General features: G+C 39.4%; 3 protein-coding genes and 1 long non-coding RNA gene across 8 annotated transcripts in view; 2 read left to right on the top strand and 2 right to left on the bottom strand.

Moving 5' to 3' along the window:
- The first annotated feature begins 93 nt into the window (after positions 1 to 93).
- LOC125500358 lies at positions 94 to 5076 on the top strand. The gene is made up of 2 exons (XR_007277700.1): positions 94 to 1501; positions 2121 to 5076. It is a non-coding gene; the product is annotated as an uncharacterized LOC125500358 (long non-coding RNA).
- Positions 5077 to 11805: 6729 nt separating this feature from the next.
- On the bottom strand, positions 11806 to 14438 carry LOC105693185 (retinol-binding protein pinta-like). 3 transcript variants are annotated; one of them, XM_012412951.3, is made up of 8 exons: positions 14300 to 14438; positions 13804 to 13951; positions 13489 to 13648; positions 13267 to 13419; positions 13080 to 13188; positions 12906 to 13016; positions 12727 to 12829; positions 11806 to 12650 (listed from the first exon to the last, which is right to left on the bottom strand). In XM_012412951.3, exons 2-8 carry the CDS (start codon positions 13940 to 13942, stop codon positions 12499 to 12501), a joined length of 927 nt encoding a protein of 308 aa, XP_012268374.2. In that variant the 5' UTR covers positions 13943 to 13951; positions 14300 to 14438; the 3' UTR covers positions 11806 to 12498. The 3 variants fall into 3 exon arrangements, with proteins under 3 accessions (XP_012268374.2, XP_048509011.1, XP_012268376.2); XM_048653054.1 differs by having other exon boundaries at positions 13804 to 13973; positions 14300 to 14430; XM_012412953.3 differs by lacking the exon at positions 14300 to 14438 and adding an exon at positions 14184 to 14298.
- Positions 14439 to 14588: 150 nt separating this feature from the next.
- Positions 14589 to 21501, top strand: part of LOC125500357 — a 41174-nt gene continuing 34261 nt past the window's right edge. Inside the window, exons 1-2 of one of the 2 annotated variants that reach the window (XM_048653057.1) lie at positions 14589 to 16059; positions 21110 to 21227. In XM_048653057.1, coding sequence (XP_048509014.1) covers positions 21116 to 21227 — 112 coding nt within the window. In that variant the 5' untranslated portion in view covers positions 14589 to 16059; positions 21110 to 21115. Of the gene's footprint in view, positions 16060 to 20097; positions 20199 to 21109; positions 21228 to 21501 lie in introns of those variants that run through there. The other variant, XM_048653056.1, reaches the window with a different exon arrangement.
- Positions 16744 to 20934, bottom strand: LOC105693192 (gamma-tubulin complex component 3). 2 transcript variants are annotated; one of them, XM_012412960.3, is made up of 11 exons: positions 20726 to 20934; positions 19923 to 20089; positions 19720 to 19852; positions 19236 to 19653; positions 18664 to 19169; positions 18406 to 18598; positions 18116 to 18320; positions 17814 to 18035; positions 17619 to 17750; positions 17271 to 17531; positions 16744 to 17213 (listed from the first exon to the last, which is right to left on the bottom strand). In XM_012412960.3, the coding sequence occupies exons 1-11, from the start codon at positions 20802 to 20804 to the stop codon at positions 17037 to 17039; spliced, it is 2493 nt and encodes an 830-aa protein (XP_012268383.2). In that variant the 5' UTR covers positions 20805 to 20934; the 3' UTR covers positions 16744 to 17036. The 2 variants fall into 2 exon arrangements, with proteins under 2 accessions (XP_012268383.2, XP_012268384.2); XM_012412961.2 differs by having other exon boundaries at positions 20287 to 20875.

Below are 21501 nucleotides of genomic sequence, written 5' to 3'. Positions count from 1 at the left end.
TGACTGTTACCGATTTTTCGATCGAATCATCATTAAATTTGTCATTATATTACGACGTGGCGCCTGCTTCGTTGTACATCACGTACGGTGAATCGTGGCGATTCAATCAACGATCCGATGGAAAGTAATTTTTATATCGTACTCACAAATTATTTTCGCCCACGTCTGGCTACTCGGGCGATGTGTACACTATCGTACATATTTTTCGTTACCACGGTTAAATAATGATTAGCTTATTATTTGGATCGGTGAGATGATAATTGAGAGGCAAGGTAGCGGTCACACATGCGTGATCGCTAACTATACCGGTATCGTCTGTATTTACTCGTTGGGGGGAAATCAGCAGGATCTGTTCGCCGCTGTTGCTTTTGCTGTTACTCTTGCATCGCGGAACAACGCCGGTACAGGTATATGTATAACGGGTAATGCGCGGCTCTGAAATGTCGTCGTAATGTTATGTCAGAGCTGCATTCCGATCTACTCGCAATACAAGTGACGTCATTTAACGACGACTCCACCGATTGACCGGTAAGTTTTTCGCGTTATAATTTCCCGCGACCGTCGATTACGTTATAACCGCACACATCGGCCACGGTTTCGCAAATGTTGCAGCCTCAAATACCACCAAATGGAATTGTTGCACGCGAGAATGACGTCTACGCACTTGTCGCGTGTCGCTAGCTATTAGGGGGATACTTTTCTCCTACGAATTTCGGATTTAGAAACTTTCTTCTCTTTTACGAGACCGATCAGTTTCAACGCGAAGCCTGCTTATTAATTTGTATCATTTATTTACAGATTTTTTGCCCCTTTCATTGTCGTCAATCCAATCGATCGATCGTGCAATCGCTTGTCTGGACTACCTTTTATGATTTTCCATCTCAAGTGCAACGTAATAAGAATTACATTTGTTTATTTTAATTAATTATATCTATCCAGGCATATAATGTTGCGAAACACGTTATCAACGTACGAGTGTTCGTGTATAAATACCAGGTTCATATAATACATACTTGTGCGAATTGCGATATTAATTTTCGTGTACGTATGTAGGTGCGTACACGAATGCGAAATTTCATTTTTATGTAACCAATCTACGCGCATCGTCAGAAAAATTTTTTGTTACAAATATCGTAGCTGTTATATATCGGCAAGAATTGCGGCGGTGGGCCGGTGTAATTATTATTATTTTTTTTGTTTCGTCGAATACCAACAACATACGCGACCATGAAAAATTCGCGGCGTACACACGTGTGCGTGTGCGTTAAATTATAATCGCGATTCTCATGTCGTCAAAAACGAATCAACCGTGCTTGTTTTTGAATTTCGTTTTATCGCAGCTCTACGAGCCCATCTGCGGCTGGATCGGTAATTGACGCGGAAAACAGGAGAGAAGAAATGGAGAAACGAGAAAAGGGGGACGTCGAATCGAGTCATGCACTTCTGGTGCAAGTGCATTGGACGATGGCGTCAACGGCATCGCTTCATGTAATACATCGAAGTACGTACAGGTATATACGTATACGATTTATCCTTATTGATCGATATAAGTTGTTAATAATTTCGACGACCGCAACCGGCCTTTCCTCGTTGCGTCGCCGTAATTCTCAGAGACACTGAAGGAAATCGGCTGAAAAAAAGGAAATGAAAAATTCAGAATGAGACCAATATTTGAGAAATGTAAAAAATAAGAATCATTTCTTAGTGGCGTAATTTAGAATCCATTCCTCGTTGATTAACGTTGCGTTCGTGCGATTTCAAAATTACCTCTGAATGTTGCATGATACACGTACGGAGAATGAAGCAAGGAAAAAAGTTTTTCATTCTCAGATACAACGCTACCCAAAGAGTGGTCAGAAAAATTAATTTTTCATCGACAAAATGAGATAAATTAACTGGCGAATAAACGCGATGTTGTTACTTCAAACATCACTTGGTAGGTGCGTGTACCTAGAATTTCCCTGCAAAAAAAAATAAAATAAAAAGAATCAATAATTAGCGTTAATGTATTATACGTCTTTAGCACACTCGAAACCTTGCTAAATATTTATTGCGCTCAATAGTATATCCATACCATATATTCCGTTCGCGAATTGATTTTTGACTTTTTGTTTTTTCAGTCAATTCTCGCGTCACCTAAGCAAACCAAATCTGCAGCTGAGCTTGCGGTTTTCGTTATCATTTCCCCACTTCATTTCTCATGGAATCCCAGGTCTTTCCGCACACGCATAAAGGTATACCTGTGTATGGTGGACGGAAAATGAGAGCGAAAAAAATGAAACGACCGTTTCATTCTCTTCATCAGTTTTTTTTTTATTTATTCTTCTTATTCGATCTCGCGGTTTATTATAAATACATGGAAAATTTTTTTCTTACCGATTTCGCCACCGCACCATCGCTTCGCCGGGTGCATGTCACGCAATTGTCCGATGTGCGTAGGTATATAATAATAAAAATGACGATAATAATGTACATTATCTCTCGGCTGTGATTCCCGATTCTCGGAGACAAAACGAAATTTTGTAACCGTAAAGTTATCGAGTTTATCGTAAAAATATACAACGAAGTGGGGCGAATCGGGTCATTTGAGGTAAAACGTAAAACACGATCGCGATCATTCGAATAATAAAATATTTTCTAAAATAAAGCTCCTCCAAAAAGTTTGAAAAAAAAAAATGAAAGACAAAAATTGACTATTACATGTTCGAATCAAAGGCCTTCGTAAGAACAAAAGGAGACAAAAAAAATTTGTGTCGTCGAGTTCCACTCTATTTGCCCGGTTATAAGATATACGTGTAAACTGAAGTATCTAAATATAAAATGCAGACGATCTTTTAGTCTGAGGATACGAGAGAAGGAAGTTCAGGAAGAAATGACGAAGGACTTCGATGGTTTCGTTCGTTGAATACGCATATATAGCGGCTGTATAATAATGATATTCCCCCACAGTTGGATCGAACGGCGACGGGTTCAAGTCCTACGGAAGATTAAATCACGTTTCCGTTTTCGGGTTTCCGGTTCTTAAAACCACGGGTAGGTACCGTGTAACGCGCAAGATTGTCACGTATGACCTTAACGCGCGCGCGACGACATTATGCCGCGTGTTGTCCATAAGCTCGAACGGTTCAATTAACACAAGTACACGTATTCGTGCGACGTCTACCTGCTCATCGAGTTCTAATTCGGAAAATGTACTTTGAATCATACGTACGAAGCGTGTAGACCGCCAAAAACGGTACACCAATGCTGCACACGATACGGGTATAAAGGTCGCGCCGAAAGGAGGGAGGAAAATGGTTTCGAAGCAGAAACATATGGGAAGTATTCTTTCAACACGCGATCAAACATCGAAAATATTTCAAGAAGTATTACGCGTACGTTGACGCAAATATTGAATGAAAAAAAGTCGCAAAGTTTGCAGAAATTAAACCCACAGCTATAACGCGATAAGGTTCTCCACACTTTCCCTGCGAGCTACGCGTTTTGAACCATTTTCTCTTAGACTTATTTTCGTTAATTTTTATTGGAATAAAGAGAATGTAGCAGATAAAAATTGAAAACAGATGATAAGGTGTATGATATAATGTCCTGCAATAGTCGATCAACGACGATGATGACAGGCACTTGCAGCTGACCCCAATTTTTCGGTTTTTATTCGACAATGTTTGCCTCGCGTACATTAGTTGTTCAAATGAAAAAATGGTATATACGTAAAAAACTTACAACTATACGAGCATGTGATTCGCGGGTGGCTGAAATCTGATTTCATATGCTATACATGCACGCCGTATTATGGCCATAAGTACCTACGTACGTAGTATACGTACGGGTACGTCAACAACTTTTAAAATTTGGATTCTCCCACATTTGCGGTCAACGGTGACGTTTGAAAGAGTGATGTGAGTAAACTTTTAAAATAATTCAATGAATAAAACGAAGGATAATATAGTATACGTGCACACGCTTCGTATATTTGTCATATATTGGCTTGTTAGATTCGTAGAATACTGTATTAATATTCAACGATCACGATCTTTGTCCACGTTATAATTATAAATACGCATCTTCGATTTTCAATTCTTTTGTTCCCTTTTTGCAAAAAATGAACAAATCGGGTGGGAAAATGGATATTAACGATGATGATTTTTTTTTATTTTTTAATACCGCAGGACAAGCTCGAAAAAAAAAAGATATGCCCCAGCTTCTCATTGTTATTCAAACGACAAACTTTTTTTTTTTACGAAACTAACAGCGCCATCAATTTTAATAATTCACTCACATACTCGTACAGGTATACAGGTATACAGCCGGATCTTATTGTGCGGAACATCCGTGTTGCGAAATTGAATATAATTTACGAAAATTAAAAATCGAAACGATCGACGGGGAGCGTGATGAAGTATAATATATTTGGGCGATGCATGCACCTCGGATGGTCGATTTGGATCGGACTAGACGATAAAAAAAAAAGACGGAATTGAATGAACGGACGTTTGAAACGAAAAGCCCGTGATAACGTTACGTGACGATTACACCGATTTTAACAGTGGCGCAGTTTCGTGTATGCGACTAAATAAACGCTGGATAATTTTGCCGTGACTATAGTCGAGTTATAACCGCGCATTATGTATATGCACGATTATACAACAAAACTAAACTATTTCGTGATACAAACTGGAGCCGATACATATATATATATATATACGTGTATAATCACACGTACATTGGTCGCATCGGCGCGATTTCCCCGCGTGATCAATTCGACACGCAAAATCAATACAACGTAAGAATATATAATGCGATCCGATACATAATACCTCATGTACATAACCGCGTGTACGATACAGTTTTTTTTTTTTTTTTCTCATCTTATATCATTTTTATATCGAAACCGCAGACTCTGAATAGGTAATAGACAAAAACAACGTTGAAAAATTATTTCCGAACGCCATCCGAATTGTGGCGGGTATTCGATTAGTTACACCTGCTTTCAATCTCGAAACTCGCATACCGACGTGTACAATGTGCCTAGAAATTTCATTTGAAACGAAATAAAAATTCATTTGGATTCGAAGGGAAAAAAATACCACGTCAAGAGCTTGTTATTTAAAAATTACTACTTTTCTAATGATCTGAGTAAATAATTTTCTTCGACAAGATCGAAGAAGAAAATAATTAGACAGAATGAGACTTCAAGGAATTTTAACAGCGCAGGGACAAATTTCTTTGAACTACTCATCAGAACCGTATTAATAGATAGTAATTTTATCTTCACATATTGATAAAAAAAATATATGTACGTAGTGTAATGGACAAGTATGTACTACCAATTTTGTTTGACCTCCAAGTATCTCGTTTGTTCAGTTCCATGAACCAACACACGCGTGTGCCTATTTGAAAATTACAGAGCGTCGAAATATCTGCAGTTTACCTATAGTACACGCGTAAATGGTTCTATGTGCTTGCAAGTTTGACGTGCCAGTTTTTTTAAGCTATGTACACGTATACATATACTTTTTATATATATATATATAGGCGTGTTGAGTCTGAGCTCCACCCCCCGAGAGTCGAAGGTAACGTAAAGCTCGCAGTTTGATTGGTCGCTTTGAAAGCTTGCGACGAAACTTGACGCGTTTGCGTCGCAAGCTCGTACCTTTCAAGCCACGCCTACCTGTTCGATTCTCCTATATATGTTTCATTTACTTCAACCACCAACACTAGTAAAACGGACCAGCAGCCCCTGACATTCGCATACGTGACTTCGACCCCTAAAATTTAGGTACAGGTATATAGGTATACATTCCGTCTCCGAGGGTCCTCCACGTGCGGATGGGAAGAAGGACGGATATACTAGTTTGACGAGAGGACGACGAATCGAGCTTTCGCACGGTACATGTACAGTACTCGCGCTACTGCTGATGTATTTTATTTATTTATTTTTTTCTTTCGTTCCCCTTTTTTTTATATTACTCTTTTTTTCCTTCTCTCCTACGGTGGATGGTAAAACACTTTTACGGTCATCCCGCGACGCATACGTACACGTACACAGGTACCCCGTACCTATAGGCTTCGGATTATACGATCCTGAAATAAATCATTTAACACGGGAGATGGACGATGCTTTCTGGTAAATTAATGCCAGTTGAAGGTCTCGATCTGCAGGGGGAGAAAAACGCCGAGAAGCGCATAAAAAGATGCTGTGTATAGTTACTCACTATTTTATTCAACCACGTCTTTCGACACCCCCTATCTCCCCCGTGCTGGAACGTACGTACGTACCTACGTTTTTATTCACTTTATTTTTACTCCCAAATAAAACTGCGCATCCAGTTTTTATTGCGTCGCTGCAATACCACGGGATGTTTCCTGTATTATGTATATCTTTGGAAATTATTCAATTCTAATTTCTACGCGTATACGGTATTACCGTCTGTAGTTTATGAATCATTCTTTTACATTCGTTTGTTATTTTTGAAAAATTACTACGTTTAATTCACGTCGTCATACTTGGATGACTGATCATCACCGAACAGGAAAAGGTAATTAAAAGAAGGGTGAGTGAAAAAATGCTCTTTCAGCCATTCAAAGTTATCGAAAGAAAAGCTTTTTTGTCGTTAAATAAGTCAAAGACTCCAAAGTCACGATTTCTTGGAAAACCAGATCCGAGAGTATTGTATAATATTATATTAATGATTCAAAGCCAAGTGTATCTAAATTTCTGCAAATAACTGATGCTGAAAAATATAGCTGAGTGTATATAGCCGCAGAAGCAGACGAGTTCTTCCCCGGTTGAAGAATTATATATCGAATTACCCCCTGCAGTATAATATACGAGTCGGGTTGGGTGAGTATTCCGAAGGTAAAATCCCTAATAGCTGGTACTCGACCACGTATGTTTCCACAAGGGGATTGGTAATAAAATGGCGTATGTATATAAATATATAATATCAAAAAACATCACTATATACCTTCATCTATCTATCATATACCGCTGTACACAGTGAAGCGGGAAATAAAAACGATTCCACGTATTTCATTGATTAAATTCACTCGAAATTAGATGAAAGCTTTCGGAAGACCTTCATGGATTAATTTTACAAATACGTCTGACATCTTTATGTAAAAATTAATCTTTCGTTGGATCTAAAACTTTTAGCCAACATTCATATGGACCAGAAATTGAAGGGAAAGGGAGAGCTGGTTCGAGAATATCGCCACCCTTGAAAAGAGGGGGAAGAGCGCGGAAAAAGTTTATATTGTATTCTACTTTTCTGCGCGACACCCTGTTTGTATCTTCTGAACGAAATATATCGAGTCAACATAGTTGAGCATACGGCTTGCTACAGGGTTTAGGGCATCGACGTTATTCGATTTTATGACCGAAACGTGTTTGATTCGAGCTTTTTTCCCTGTAAGATGTCTTATGCTATATAGCTATAGCGATTTCAGACCCCTGTACACGCGTATACGGTGTAGAAGTTGACCGCGTCCAACTGTGTGGATGCACGACCGCGTGTATACAGCGATCAATCAATCGTTTATATCATTTCACGGAAACGTAGCCGTCGATTTTTCTTACAGATTATATTGAACCCTGACAAAAAAAAAAAAAAAAAAATATACAGTAGACGCAACGATATAAATTATGGTGTATGGCTGAAACGAAACTAAATAGAAATGGCGCGTTACGTAATAATTATATTATTAACATGCAACCACACATACACGGGTTCGGAATAAACGTCCGTACAGTACGTGCTTCGGAGTAGCTATACGTAGTACGTGCATACCACCTCGGTAGATATGCAAAGAGATTGGGATACACTTTTTACTAGATGTACGTGAATGACGGGCGCTGACCGCAGCCAGACCGTTGCAGATATATTTATTTTTATAACAATAAAACAAAACGAAAACAATTCTTAATTCTTTGCAGGTAATTTTTATGTCAGGACTAAAAATGTTCAATTCTTTTTTTTTTCTCTCTTGCATTTAAATTCCGATTTTTTAATTATGTACATTTTATCTATTTTATAATTTGTGCCCCACCGCGGATTTGAGTATGGTAAGAAATTACGCGCATTATTACCGTACCATACGAATTGTTAAAATTCAATTGGCTACCGCGTATATCTGAGCAAAGTTTTTCCTCGCGGTAGCAGTATACAGTCGTATAGTGGCTGCGCGATGTAGTTTATAATACCGCGTATATAATATTTTTATACTTCAAGGAATGAGACCCGGAATTAAAACCTCGACCCCGCTATCTCGACCTTCTATACAAAACGCATGGTACGTATCTGTACACGTATATCATACCTGTATACCTGTGTACAAGCACTTCGTTGGCGATCTGCACGGTTCATTTATTTGACTTTTTCCTTTGAATTTCCGGCTTCAGCAGCTGCTACAGTAGCCGATGACTATAAAAAAATATCAAAACTTTTTTTTATAAAAATTTTATTTCATGTACGTACGTTTAAGTATGTGCACTAGATAATTAGATAATCATGTGGCATGAAAAAATTCACCAGAGCCGTGTATTTCGTGTTTTTATTATAGAAAAAAAAAAAAAAAATTTATGTTCTTCTTTATATTTTTTTGATAATACAAATGGCCTAGTTTTATTCTATCGGTATAAAATCGTCAGTATGCCAATGTCATTCGTTACGCATGCAAAGATCTAGTTTTTCAACCTGTTCGTTCGGCAATCTGTATAAGTTAAAAATCGTTTGGTCCGTAGCATCCAAGCATTATTTAAAGTAATTAAACTCCTCGAATTCACGACATTTCAGATTTCAATTTTCTCAAGTTGGCTTTCAATGATAAACATATGTATGGACATGTATAATATAAACGGGGGATGTGCAGATGCTGTTACTGCTGCTGCTCCTGCAGCAGGGTTAAATTATCCGAAATTCGTTTTCTCATTAGCACTTTTCTCTCCATCTCCCTTTCCGTGGGCCTCCCTCACTCGCTTTCTAGCTGTTATACAGCTTGAGGTGGTAATTTATTCGGGAACGATCTCAGAAGTCTCCCTCGTGTTCTTCGGTCGTTCCTGCAGAAAATCACCTTGTATACCGTAGCTTCCTCTCCCTTCCCCTCCCTTCGCCCCTTTCTATTTTCGTGGGGAAACACCACCCCCCCCCCTATTCCTCGGACCGAAATCTTAGCAGTAAAAGAATAAGCCGAAAGGCCGGAGCTTTCCGGCATCGTCCTGCAGAACCCGCAGTTCAATTAGCACAAACGTAAATCCAGTCCGGAAACATCCCCTACTGAATTCAAATTGATCTTCATACTATACATCGCATAACTGATGCCTTCTCGCAGTATAATGGTCGCGCCTTTTTTGTTCTCTGCTTATTTTATTCCTTTCCTTCTCTCTTTCTTTCTCGGGCCGCAAGGCGTTGCGGGGGTGTTATGGTCCCTGTGAGAAATCAAACGAAAGAGAACGAAAAAGCGTTTCGCGGCGGTGAATTGCGAGAAATGTTCTCTCTCTTTTTTTTTTTCTCCCTTATTTCTCCTTTCGCGTTCAATTTCGCTCGATCCCTAGATTTTCTTGAAATTTATTTTTCGAGTGCCTTTAATGGATTGATTATTTGAAATTGTTGAAACTTTTCGGTTATAAATTAGCTCGCGTACCGTGTATAATTATATGTAATTGGGGGTTGAAGAAAAGCGAAAAAAAAAAAAAGAATTATTGAAATTAAAATAATTGTTCAGAGCTACGGGGGATGAGACGAGGGTAAAATCAGCTGATCTCCTTCCGTTAATTACGAAGCCTGTGCTGTACGAGCCCGATTGTGATTAACTATTATATATATACAGCGAGTAATTTTCACCCTTATTGCACAGAGCGTGAAGCTACACTCAACAATCGCTTGAAAACCAGACAAAAGTCAAGGATTTCTTATTTGAATAATTTTGAGAAAGTATGTACTTTACATAGGCACATGTATAGTTATATCCTCGCGTATATATATATATAATACGTGTAGATAGCTATATTACATCGAGAGATGAGAAAATCTAGATAACATCAATGAATACGACAACGCCCCCTGTTTTCTCGACGATTTTTGGGTCTCCCTTTCGCATATAGAACAAACTGCGTATCCTGCCCGGACTCCTTCTCGACGCCCGCGACGTCGACTTCTTATTCCAAGGGTTGAAAAGAGCGAGAGGCGATTTGCATATGGAGACGAACCTCGTACCCCCAAACCCGAAGCCTATCAGCAGCTGCCGTTGAAAGCACGCTCGAAATTTACTTTCTCAAAGATTTTCATCTGATAAATAGGCTCACCCTTACAGGAAAACCGTATTAACGAGCTGACGTAACACTCCAGCATATACATTATAATACAAAGGACGGTATCGCGAGTTCGACAATTTCGTGTATACTGCACGTTACCCGAAAGAAAGAAAATGTAAGTAGTATGTATTTTTTGATTCCGTACTCTCCTTTCGAAATATATATAATATACACGTGGATGTGCACGTACATATATTTATACTTTCGAGCGAACTTACCGATGAAATCCTAATTACAGAAAGCGGAAAACCCTGCAGCGACCTTAGTCGACAAAGTATCTAACGAAATTAACCCTTAGAATAAATTTCCGTAAGATCCTGTAGCTGTTGGGTTCCGACCCTCCAGACGCCCTTCTTCGCTCTCACATCTACCCTCCAACCTCTATTTCCGCACGGTATTCTTTTTTTCTTCTACTACTTCTGCCTAATTTGGTACACGCGTAATGCGATCGAACGATCACATGACATCCCCTATCCCACCGATCCGCCCAAATTTAATTCGAACATGATCGCTCGTTAATCATTTTCAAGAACAATATCAACTCCCGCAATCGAATTCCGCCATTTTTACGTTTCCGGGGAACATGATTTGACTTCCATCTGAATCAGTGTTTTGCGGGCAAGTTATTACGGTGACTATAATAAGGCAATACGGTCGAAACTCTCAGCCTGAAAGTAATTCTCATCCCCTACATGGTATAGGTATGTTCATGCTTTCCCTTACGCTATATTATACCCATCCCGATCGTATACCCCCTCGCCCCTTAACCACCCTCCCTGGTCCCTCTCTCCCGCTAACTCAACAAGGTGATAACATTGATAACCCTGGGGGTTACGTACCCATTATCGGGTTATGATTGAACACGTAGCGTTTATACAGAGAGAGAAAGAGAGAAAGATAGAGAGAGAGAGAGAGATGGGGCTAGTTCACCTCACCTTTCGTCCCTGTCCTCATCCACGTCTTCGTTTTCGTCTTCGTCTCAGTCTGCAGCGAGTCCCTCGGATGATAATGTAATTATCTACTTCGACTGATATTCCCGGCACGTCCTTAATAATGTCTTACCGGAGACGAGTATCGCCTACTCCCGATCCTCGCGGTATCCTCCTCATCCCGCTCATCCCCCTTACCCTATCCTTCTTCCCTTTCCACGACCGAACAACCGAAATCCCCAAACCTTATGTATATATATATATATCTCTATACATATACATAGGAGAAGACATCATCCTCCAAAACCCACCTTGTATTTTGCCCCATACGTTCGGATATATGCATACACGTGTCACATTATGTCGTCATATAACATAGGCTGATCGTGTACCAGGTTTACAAATTAATCAACCGAATCAACTGGGGTGAGATTGGTGAATCTGGTGATACTCGAAAGCTTCTTTCTTCCAGGATCTCCGTGCAACCACACAACCGCCCAGCACTCGAAGAGTCGGGGTATGAATGGCGGTCAGAGGTATTTGCGAATTGGGATTCAACGCAAGTAATTTATTTGTTTTATTTTATTTCATTTTATTATTGGAAAAAATGTAACAAATGTCAATACATTTGTTTCTCAGCCATTTTGAATGTTATCTATTGATATTCCCATCGACATCTATGTCGTTATAAGATAACGTTATACACTATTCGAAATATAAGATCTATCTGCGACCGAAATAGAAGCGAGATGGGCAGTTCAGCGATCGCAATATCGGAAACGTTAACGTGGAACGACTTTTGGAGACGGGAAAAGCCAACACAGCTGATGTTTCCGAGACTTCAAGATTATACTTTGGTATATATATATGTATAAGAAAGAATACACGGTAAGAATGGCTGCAGTTTCTCCTGAAGAAAGAAAAAGGTCATTCATACCACGTGTCACACTGCTTGATACCGCGTTGCCGTATAAAGGGTCGAATCACTTTATCCTGCGGGAGACGAAACAATCGCAATTCTAAAATGACTCCTAGCCACCGGAACGATGTACCCCTTATTTACGACATATATTTATGTATATACGTTTCTCGAATTTCCTCGATTCACCTTGCATGGTGATCACCACATGTAGGTAGATTTTTTTCCTTCTTTCTTTCCTTCTTTCCATGGATAATATAGAATTTATGGTGCTTTTGGTATTTTTTTTTTCAACGATCGAATCATTATGTACATCTTCGACGAATCAATTTAATTGGCTAGTCGATGGACAATTGTTTGAAGCTTCCGTCAACCCCGAAGAGATCAGCACCGGTGACCTTTTTTCCGACTCTTTTTGATTCATCGACACAGAAAGCTGCGCCCTCAATGAACCAATCGCGTCGATCCAGCACCTTCTGCTTCCATTCGCCTTGAAAATTGTGAATTGTTAATTTCAGGTGCGTCAAAGTTACATTATTATTTGATTTTTACCGTTCTATTCATACCTGCTAATTTTTCATACGAGGGTCCAGCACCACCCAAATCGGAGGGCAAAACATCCTTAGGTACTTTTTTATACAGCTCCTTGATGTCCGAATAGACGGTGATCTGGAATTTTGATTTTAGAGGCAAGATTAATAATCCATTCCTATCGAAATAATTTTTTATCTACAATGTCGCTTACTCTGTTCCTCAGCTTCTCTTTCATGAAAAGTTTGAATATGTTGTAAACCAGGTCGAAACTTGGAGGGATGTTTATGAAGTGCATACTCTTTGGTCTCAAGGGATAAGCGTCCTGGAAAATATCACGAATTATAATTTTCATTTTCAAAACATTGTAAATAATTTTGAAACTCACCTGGAAGCACATGACAGCTTTTTTGACGGTGGTAGGTGTGAACTGAGATACATGCTCGAAAACACTTCCGGTAAGGTCTAGAATTGTCTCTATTCCTGCGACGGCCGCACTAAAGTGTGTTACATAAAAAAATGAATCATCGAATGAAGTTAAGGAGTTGGAAAATTAATCTCGTTTCCATACTAACTGGTCATCTTCAACCAGCAGAATGTCCATGATCATGAAGATAACGCGCGAGACGTCCAAGAAGTTGAATTTACTAGGGTCATAAATTCCTCCACGAATCACAACGATTCTCGGGCTATCAGGCTTACGAGTAACAGGGAGGGGCAGGTAAATCCTGTGAATAAATAATGTGACCTTTAAAAATCTGCTCTTCGATTCAATCGATGTCTGATAATTTTCATACCCCTGATCCAAAAGATCTTTTATCTTTGGTATGTGGGGATCCCTATTGCCGAAAATCTCTGGTAGATGAGTCTTCAAGGTGTAATACGTGTCCAGTTTCTCCTTTGTTCTTTCAATGCTGTGCTTGCAGCCCCTCAAAAATGCCGCAAGGCATTGTGGGTCTGATGAATCAAAGAAAATAAATGAATTTAAATTATTGGTTCGATAATTCCCGCACCTTCGTCGCAATAAGTATTACGATCGACTGATTCATCACACAATTTTTTCGATCGTTCTTCTCGTTCGGTCAAGATGAAAAAATTAATAAAGGACTCACCCAAATTCGCGTTGATGTGCGGTTGTTTTCCCAACCATTCCTTTATGACTTGAATGTGCTCTTCAAGCTTGCCTTCATCCTCGCCAAGTTCTTTTTTAGCGTATTTTTTCAACACTGGTATTAACTCCCTGACGTTCATGACGTTGGCCTGCGGGATAAGATTTGTTAATCTGAAGCAATGAGGTATTTCAAAATAGACTTTCTTGTCTGGATGAGGAAAAAAAGATGAGAACTCGAAAATTTTCAAATATAGATAACCGTCAATGACTGACTTGCTAGTGTAAGACAATTGAGCCAATCGTTATGTCATAACGGATATCTATGCACTGCAGCCTACTTTACAAAAAAAAGATATACACGTAAAAATATGTCTCACAAACCGATTACGAAACACAGATGTTAGTTTAATACTAAAACAATTATTTCAACATTCCCACTCATCTGACAATGACACGATCTATCACTAGAGCGATGTGTTAATTGTTCTTGCTCTTACCTGACGATGTATCGAGTACTTGGAAGTTCAGATGTGTAGTATGCGGACGTCCAACCTGTTCGATAATTTCTATTAGAGATACTTGCCACCTATCAGTCGAGTTTGCTGATTGTGTCCGATCAGATTAAAATTTCTCCTGATAATGGTTGGTGCATAGGAGATAATAATGAGTTAGCGAAACGCGATTGTCAAGCAGATATCACGTGTTAGACGTAATCCGGTCTTGAAAAAATAATTACTCATTACCAATGAAGAATGTTTCATTGCACAAATAATAATTATATTAACAATGATAATTATTATAAGAAGATGGTTTCCGTTGACGTCTGTGTTCAAAAGTCAAGACTTATTTCGTAACCACGTAAATCTCTCTATATACCTATCCGACTTATATTAGAGACCCGTTCACGTGCTGGAGAACGACCCTAAGACATGGACGTGAGTCGGAAAATTCAGGGTGGATATCTTACCTCAGAGAAAAGCGCTTGGTAATGCAAAAATTTAGGGTCTGACTATCTCCGGTATGCGTTCTTCTGCGTGTAAGGGATAGCTGAGGCTTATGAGAACTGCGGGAATTAAAATGAAAATGGCAAATTTCGCACCGTCCATACATATGCCAGCCGAATCTGAATCGGCTGTATTTGGAGTGAACGATCTAATAGAGAACAAATGTGGGCAGGGGGTAAGAGAAAACAAAAAAAAATAAAGAGACAAAAATTAAAAAAAAACTGGTAAGAAAAGGGGGAAAAAAGTGAGAGATGTTATTGCGACGGAGCAGCTCGTCACGTCGGAGCTATTCGTCAACGTTTCTCGATCCCAACTCGTCGCCATGTGTGCGTTTATTGTAGGTGTGTGGGGTGTAAGGTAAACGTTAGTATTTACGGTCACGCCGCGTTTTTGCTATGCGGTTATTCAAAAATACAGGATATCCCTGTGTGAGCTGTATTATACACGTAAAAAGACGTGTATTATTCTTATTCACAGCACAGTGCATACTAAGGAATTTTTCGGATATAGTGGATCACAAGCTGCTCCTATATACTGTGAACTCTGCTGGTATGCTGATGATCCGTGTTCTATAAAGGCTGTGAGAAAACTTTTTACATTCTGAATCGCAATGAGACAGCAGATATAAATAAATTCATCTCATATATCGTGACAGGTTTCGACTTTATGCAGGTTTTAGAACGTAAAATTATATGGCAGCCTCTGCACCTGATGGAAGGTTGCAGTGTGCGAAAAAAAAGTTTGCGAATTTCTTTTTCAGCCCCCAACCTCCGGTTCGGCGACTCTACCGTGCTTATTGATGATCCCAAGTTTATTTCGCGTCTAGCTCGAACGTCGCATCGTAAATCTTCGCTGCTGCAAAGCTGCTGGGGAGTTGAAAAAAAAAAAATAAAAAAGCTAACTATAGCGTACTCTCATCTGCACCCGTGTCGCACAGGTTTGATAGCGATCGATTCCAGGCGCAAAAATACACCCGGACAGCACAGGTACAGATTTAATTTAAATTCGCGCGAAAGACAGTGCTGCTAACGTGGCGAAGAGAGAAGTTAACTTTGCCGCCGTGGACGCGAGTTCAATTGTTTTCAAGCGGGCCAGTGTAGTTCGCCGTTATGAATTTTTGTAAATGGTGCGGAGATAGCATTCGAATTTATAAAAAGTTTCGGCCGGTTTGTGAGTGATTTGAAGACTGTTAGTTCTCAAATTGGATAGTGTCCGTAGCGCAGGATGTGGGAGTGAAAAAATCCGGGCTTCAGGTGAGCTGTATTTCAATATTACTTTTAATAATTGTATCACTTTGATGGCGCATACTCACAATCAGATAGCTAACTATGGAGGCAGTGTGCCACGATAATTTTTTCAATAAGCTTACATCTACATTGTGCTGTTATTAATTTAACTTAATCTTGGCTTCATTGTGATTTTCAAATTATCCAACACAACAAGGAATAACTCCTCGTTTCCTGCGTCTACGATCATATTCAGGTTTCTTCATTTCCTCACATTGTAATCCCGAGTGCTCTGAACTACTTGCAGTACTAACTAAGGGTATCTGATCTCGATGGATCAACCCATCACTGCATGTTGGAGTAATAGTGGGACTAAAATGATTGTCATAGACATAAAGGTGGTCCCGAGAAATATCGAAGCTTTTTAAATTAAAATTTGAATATTCCTCGCTGTGAGAAGACTGTTCTACAGCTTGTAATTCACATTCTGTTATCTTAGCAGTGCACTCAACAGGTGAAAATGCAACGTTTTTGGGGGGGTAGAGTGAGAAGTCCGTCAATTCTGTAAAATTGTAGCTTAGGAATGCCCCAGGAGTTATCGGAGTCTCAGGCTCTTCTATTAGGGTCTTTTTCAGTTCGATTTCAGCATGTCGAACAATTTCATTCTCAAAAAACTCCCTGAAGCTCTGCTTACTCTTCCTCATATTCTTCAAATTTATTCTCTCAGTTTTTTTACGGAACTTCAAGCACTCTTCGAAGCTATATTGAGACTTTCCCATCCCATTGAAATTCAATTTTACACCCGGAGATGATGAAGTAGAACAAGAACAAACCGGGCAATCATTGGGGAGGCTTAAGTTATATTTTAAATCATTTGTAGAGAGCAATTTCTTTGATGCGCAACTACACGGTTGTTTATTCTTAAAAACATTACGGTGATGATCATCTCCAATCGGATCTTTGTTTCGGGTGAACCTTGATAAGACTTCTTCTACTGACTGGTGTCACTTGGAAACAGGAAATGATTGTTCGCTTTGTCTACGGTGCTGGTACGTCAGAGGCGCTACTAATCGGCTGTCCTTACTCTTGTAATACTCGTTGAAATCTAAACGAACGCTCAGTAATTGAAGTGACACGTCTTCTGCAGATGCCAGCATGAGTAGAAACTTCTTAACCCGGTCCTAGGGAAAAAAATCAGTAGAATTCAACATATGTTAAGATGTCTCGTGACAATTTACCTGATAATTCCTTGAAAGGAGCTTGAGATTCAATGAAAGCGTAGCTAGATATTTTGTGAATAGATTCGTCCTCTTTGATCCTTCGGCATCTGAGCTTGTGGTCCGACCCCACTTTTTGCTGGGGTAAAGTTTGTTCTCAATTATATCTTCTGCCGTCATTCTTTCTTCATACTCTTGCATTGCTCGGGCTAAGAATGTCTCCTCCAAACTTTGCAGCTCCAGAATTGGTCGGTAGACAGACCTCAGATGATCCATAAGTTCCTGTAGAGTATAGATAAAATAAACACAAAATTCAAAACTGAGAAGAAAACAGCACATTCGTATGCTACTAAGTGACTATAAACTTACTTGCGAGTTTTCATCTAACAATGTTCCTCTCTTAACTGACTCTACGAAGTTGTTATGTGCAGTGATAATATCATCAAGAGAGCTGGCTTGACCTAGTTGCTTGGCAAATATATCCCAGGAGCATTCTATGACCTGGAAATGAACGATTTCGTTAATTTGGGATACAAATTCAGTGTAGTCAATACTGTTTGGTACCTCAAATAGGAAGTAGTACTGCATCTGATGAACAAGATGCACCATGCTGCTGGTAATCAAATGAATATGGTTTTGTATAGGCAGGACTTCTGGCATTTTTCTAAATATCTTTGCTGAGGTAGTTTGGCGTTTCCAAATTCCGGAAAGAATCGATTCCATCCGTTTGGCTCGCCACAAGGAAAAGAACACAGTCTGGTATGTCTCTCGACAAGGCTCGAGTATCTAGAGCGCAGAAAATTGCTTATAACAACTACTAGATTTCAGTAAATAATTTGATGAGTTTTGTTATCAAATTATCTCACCGTTCCGATTGGCCCATCGACATTATAGTCTAATATAAATACGTCCCATCCGGTTTCATTTTCCGAGGGTGCTAAAGATTCCACATACAATCGTCTTTGGACGTCAACGTCATCGAACTTTGCACTTGTAGCTCTTATAGCAGTTTCAAGAATTGGATACAAGTTGTGCGTGTTCAAAGAATTTGCTGGCTTTGCTAACTCGGGTCTGAAATCCAGGAAATAGTAGTAAAATATGTATAGACACAACTGAACTGGGACAGAACTCGGTGGAATAATCAACTGGCACTCACTCTAGAAGGTGCATTAAGTGCTGTATGAAATGTCCTTGCCCTAGCAAAAGGTAGCCCTTTATTCCTTGAAGATGTTCCATAAGATTATACTGTTTAGTTAAAATTTCCACAACCCTTATCGAGGTTTCTTTAAATGCTGTTTCCATCATAGTTTGAAGTGGGCCATCAGGATCCATATCAAAAAGAGCCTCGACTGTTGGGCAAGAAGAGAATAGTACATAACTCATGACCCAAACATTTATTGATTTCACAACTTACCATTAGAGTCTTCTGCACTGTTGTGCCTGAAATTTTCTCTGTGTCTCTCCTGCAGGGGTGCTGAATCCTTGCATACTTCCCTTAGGAAATTGATGTTTTTTCCGGTACCAAGTATTTTTCTGGCCTGGGCCTTGCTGATAAAAGATGGCACCATAGAATCCCTCACTTGATATTTTTGGTGCCACATTTTGTCTTCAGTTACATCAGACCTTGCTTCAATGAAAAACTCTTCCCTTGGATCATCTAGTTCTCCCTCTGCTATCCAGCGTATTAGCATTGTATGCAAAGGGTCGCAAACTTTTTCTAAAATTCTCTTCACTAACTGCTTCACTCCTGGATCTCCATGGTGGCTAAAGCTATACACTGCAGATGCTAAAGCTCCACCTTTTTGTCCTGTACATGCCCGTACTATGCTTGCTAACCATTTTAAAGACTCCAACGGTTCATATGCCCACAAATGGAGATGCGACAGGGTTACGCCATCCATTCCAAGAGGGCTTTGCGCTCTGTCAAATATTGAAATGGTGAGAAGATTTTAGAGATTAGATTGAATAGAGTAGGATATTTCATACCTGTTTATTTCCTCTTGCATTATTGCTATGAATCTGTAATACTCGGATAGCTCTTGGTGCAATGCTGCAACGAAACTGTCTGCAACTCTCCCTGCACAAGCTGCAGACATCCTCTCCAATCCTCGAGTTACTACATTGTGCAAATACCCAAGAGCAGCCAATCTTAAGACTGCTTGCTTATGCGTCCTATTTACATTTGCCCTTGGATCTATTTGGAAACCATAACTGGAGTCCAATTTCAATACCTTTCCTTCTATTCCCTGGAATGAGTAGATCAGATCCTGGACCAGGATATCTTCAGGCACGGATTCCTCATTAAATATCCTAGTTGGATGTAAAGGGGGACCACGTAGAATATTTTCAGTGGAACCCAATGGCACAATTTGACCCTGGGAAACTGAAACTTGCGTGGTTTGACCTGAAACAGAATATTCCACAAAAGATATTGAAGCCCTAATGCATTGTTCCTGAGCAAAGAACTCACGACTTGTAGAAGCCATTGGAGAATTCAAACCAAGCCTCATATCCGGAAATGAAAAATGTCTGTCTCTGGATTGATCATTAGAGTTTCCCAAGTAAAGTAGGAATGTTAAAATACTCAGTCTGTTCTTCAGAGGCTGAAAAAAAAACGCTGTTTAAATTCAAAGAAGTATATTATCCTGAAGACTATGGTCTTATAAAATGTACCCCATCTTTGAGGTCATTGTGGAGTTTCTCAAACTGTAAGGCATCGCGGACTGTTAATTTTGTCTTAATTTGTACGGCAATAGTCATCTCATCTTCACGCAAAGCGTCCACCCCAGGAGAGGATGAGAGTAGGCCCAGTGCAAAGCGTACAAAGCGTCTAATAGCTTCTGTAAATATTGTGAAAAAGATTTCGAATTTAATATTACAAGAAGGAAGAGTGTACCTTTGATGTATGGGTCTTTAACAGGCATATTGTACACGTTTTCAGAAATCAAGGTGAATAAAAGAAAATTGGTTAAAATAGTTCAAGAAATATATTAAAAATCTGAACAGAGGCCAAACTTGACAGTGACATTTGAAATACCATGAAGTTGCACTGATTTTCAATTGTGATGATGTTGCATAACTTGATGTAGAATGAGGAAAAAACTAAAATGCATTATTTTATTGTTTATCAATCTTTGGGATATTTGGAGTATTTTTTCAATTGATGTTTGGAATTGTGAAATATTCCACAGAATATTGGATGAATTTTATTCTTGATTGCAGAGAATTTCGTTAGCTGAAGATTTGATAGATGAATCCAGATAAACAGATCAGAATCTGCAATGGATAAAAACAAACAGGAGAATAAGGGAAATGATAAAATGCATGTGTGGTTGGTGATTTTCGTGTGTATTTTTCTCGTCTAGATTACAAACAGTATCTAATTGGAGAGGAGGGTATGAATAAATATGTAAAGGTTCGGCAGATGGTTTGTTGTGAAGTTGTGTGAGGTTACAGAAGGCTTAACCTCTGCTGACCTGGTTTTTGATCTCCCCAGAGAGATACGACCAGTTTATGCACCAAGTCTGCAATCGTTTCTACGTCAGAAACGCTCATTTTTATTCCATTAAAAACCCTTGGATGATTTGTTGCCTAATTTATGAATACTTCAATAACTACAATTGCGAATGACAGTTCACGATCAATCTTCCTAAAGTGTTTACAGACACGAAGTTCGCCAACATTCCGCAGTTAGCTCTTACTACGACTATCTTCACATCAGTTTCGTAAGGAAGCCCGCGGAGGTTTTCAATTTGATTTAGAACCGCAATATTTATATGCGTCCAATTGGGCCAATTCTTGTACGTGTTGCTTGTCTATACGAACATCATTATAATAAAAGTTTTGATATCCTGTTTTAGATAATAATGTTCTTGCTGGGTGATCAGCCAGCAGGAAGGCAGAGACATCCGGGTAAAATCCAAGACCCCCGAGACTTGGGAACCGGCTCGGGCCCGGTCTTGGTACAGGCAGCGATGGGTGAGTTCCAGCAATTAGAATTCCTCGATTTCTTTGCCAGCTCAAACGATGGTGAACGCTTGTATCGGGGTCGTCCTTTCCTCTCTCATTTCACGTGGAGTGGCGGTAATGTTAGTTTACTACATATTGTATTTTTTGTGAGCATTGAGGAATTTCTTTCAGGAATTTAAAGTGAAATAAAAACCCAAGTTTCGTCGCTGCCAGTCGTACGCGCGCGAACTTGGTGCTTAAGACATGTGTGGCAACGCTTTATGCACTTTGAACTCAAATACCG

The sequence above is a fragment of the Athalia rosae genome, chromosome 3, assembly GCF_917208135.1.
Source record: "Athalia rosae chromosome 3, iyAthRosa1.1, whole genome shotgun sequence".
Lineage (NCBI taxonomy): Eukaryota > Metazoa > Arthropoda > Insecta > Hymenoptera > Athaliidae > Athalia > Athalia rosae.
The sequence above is the reverse complement of the archived record's forward strand: the minus strand, read 5'-3'. Positions and strand labels throughout refer to the sequence as shown.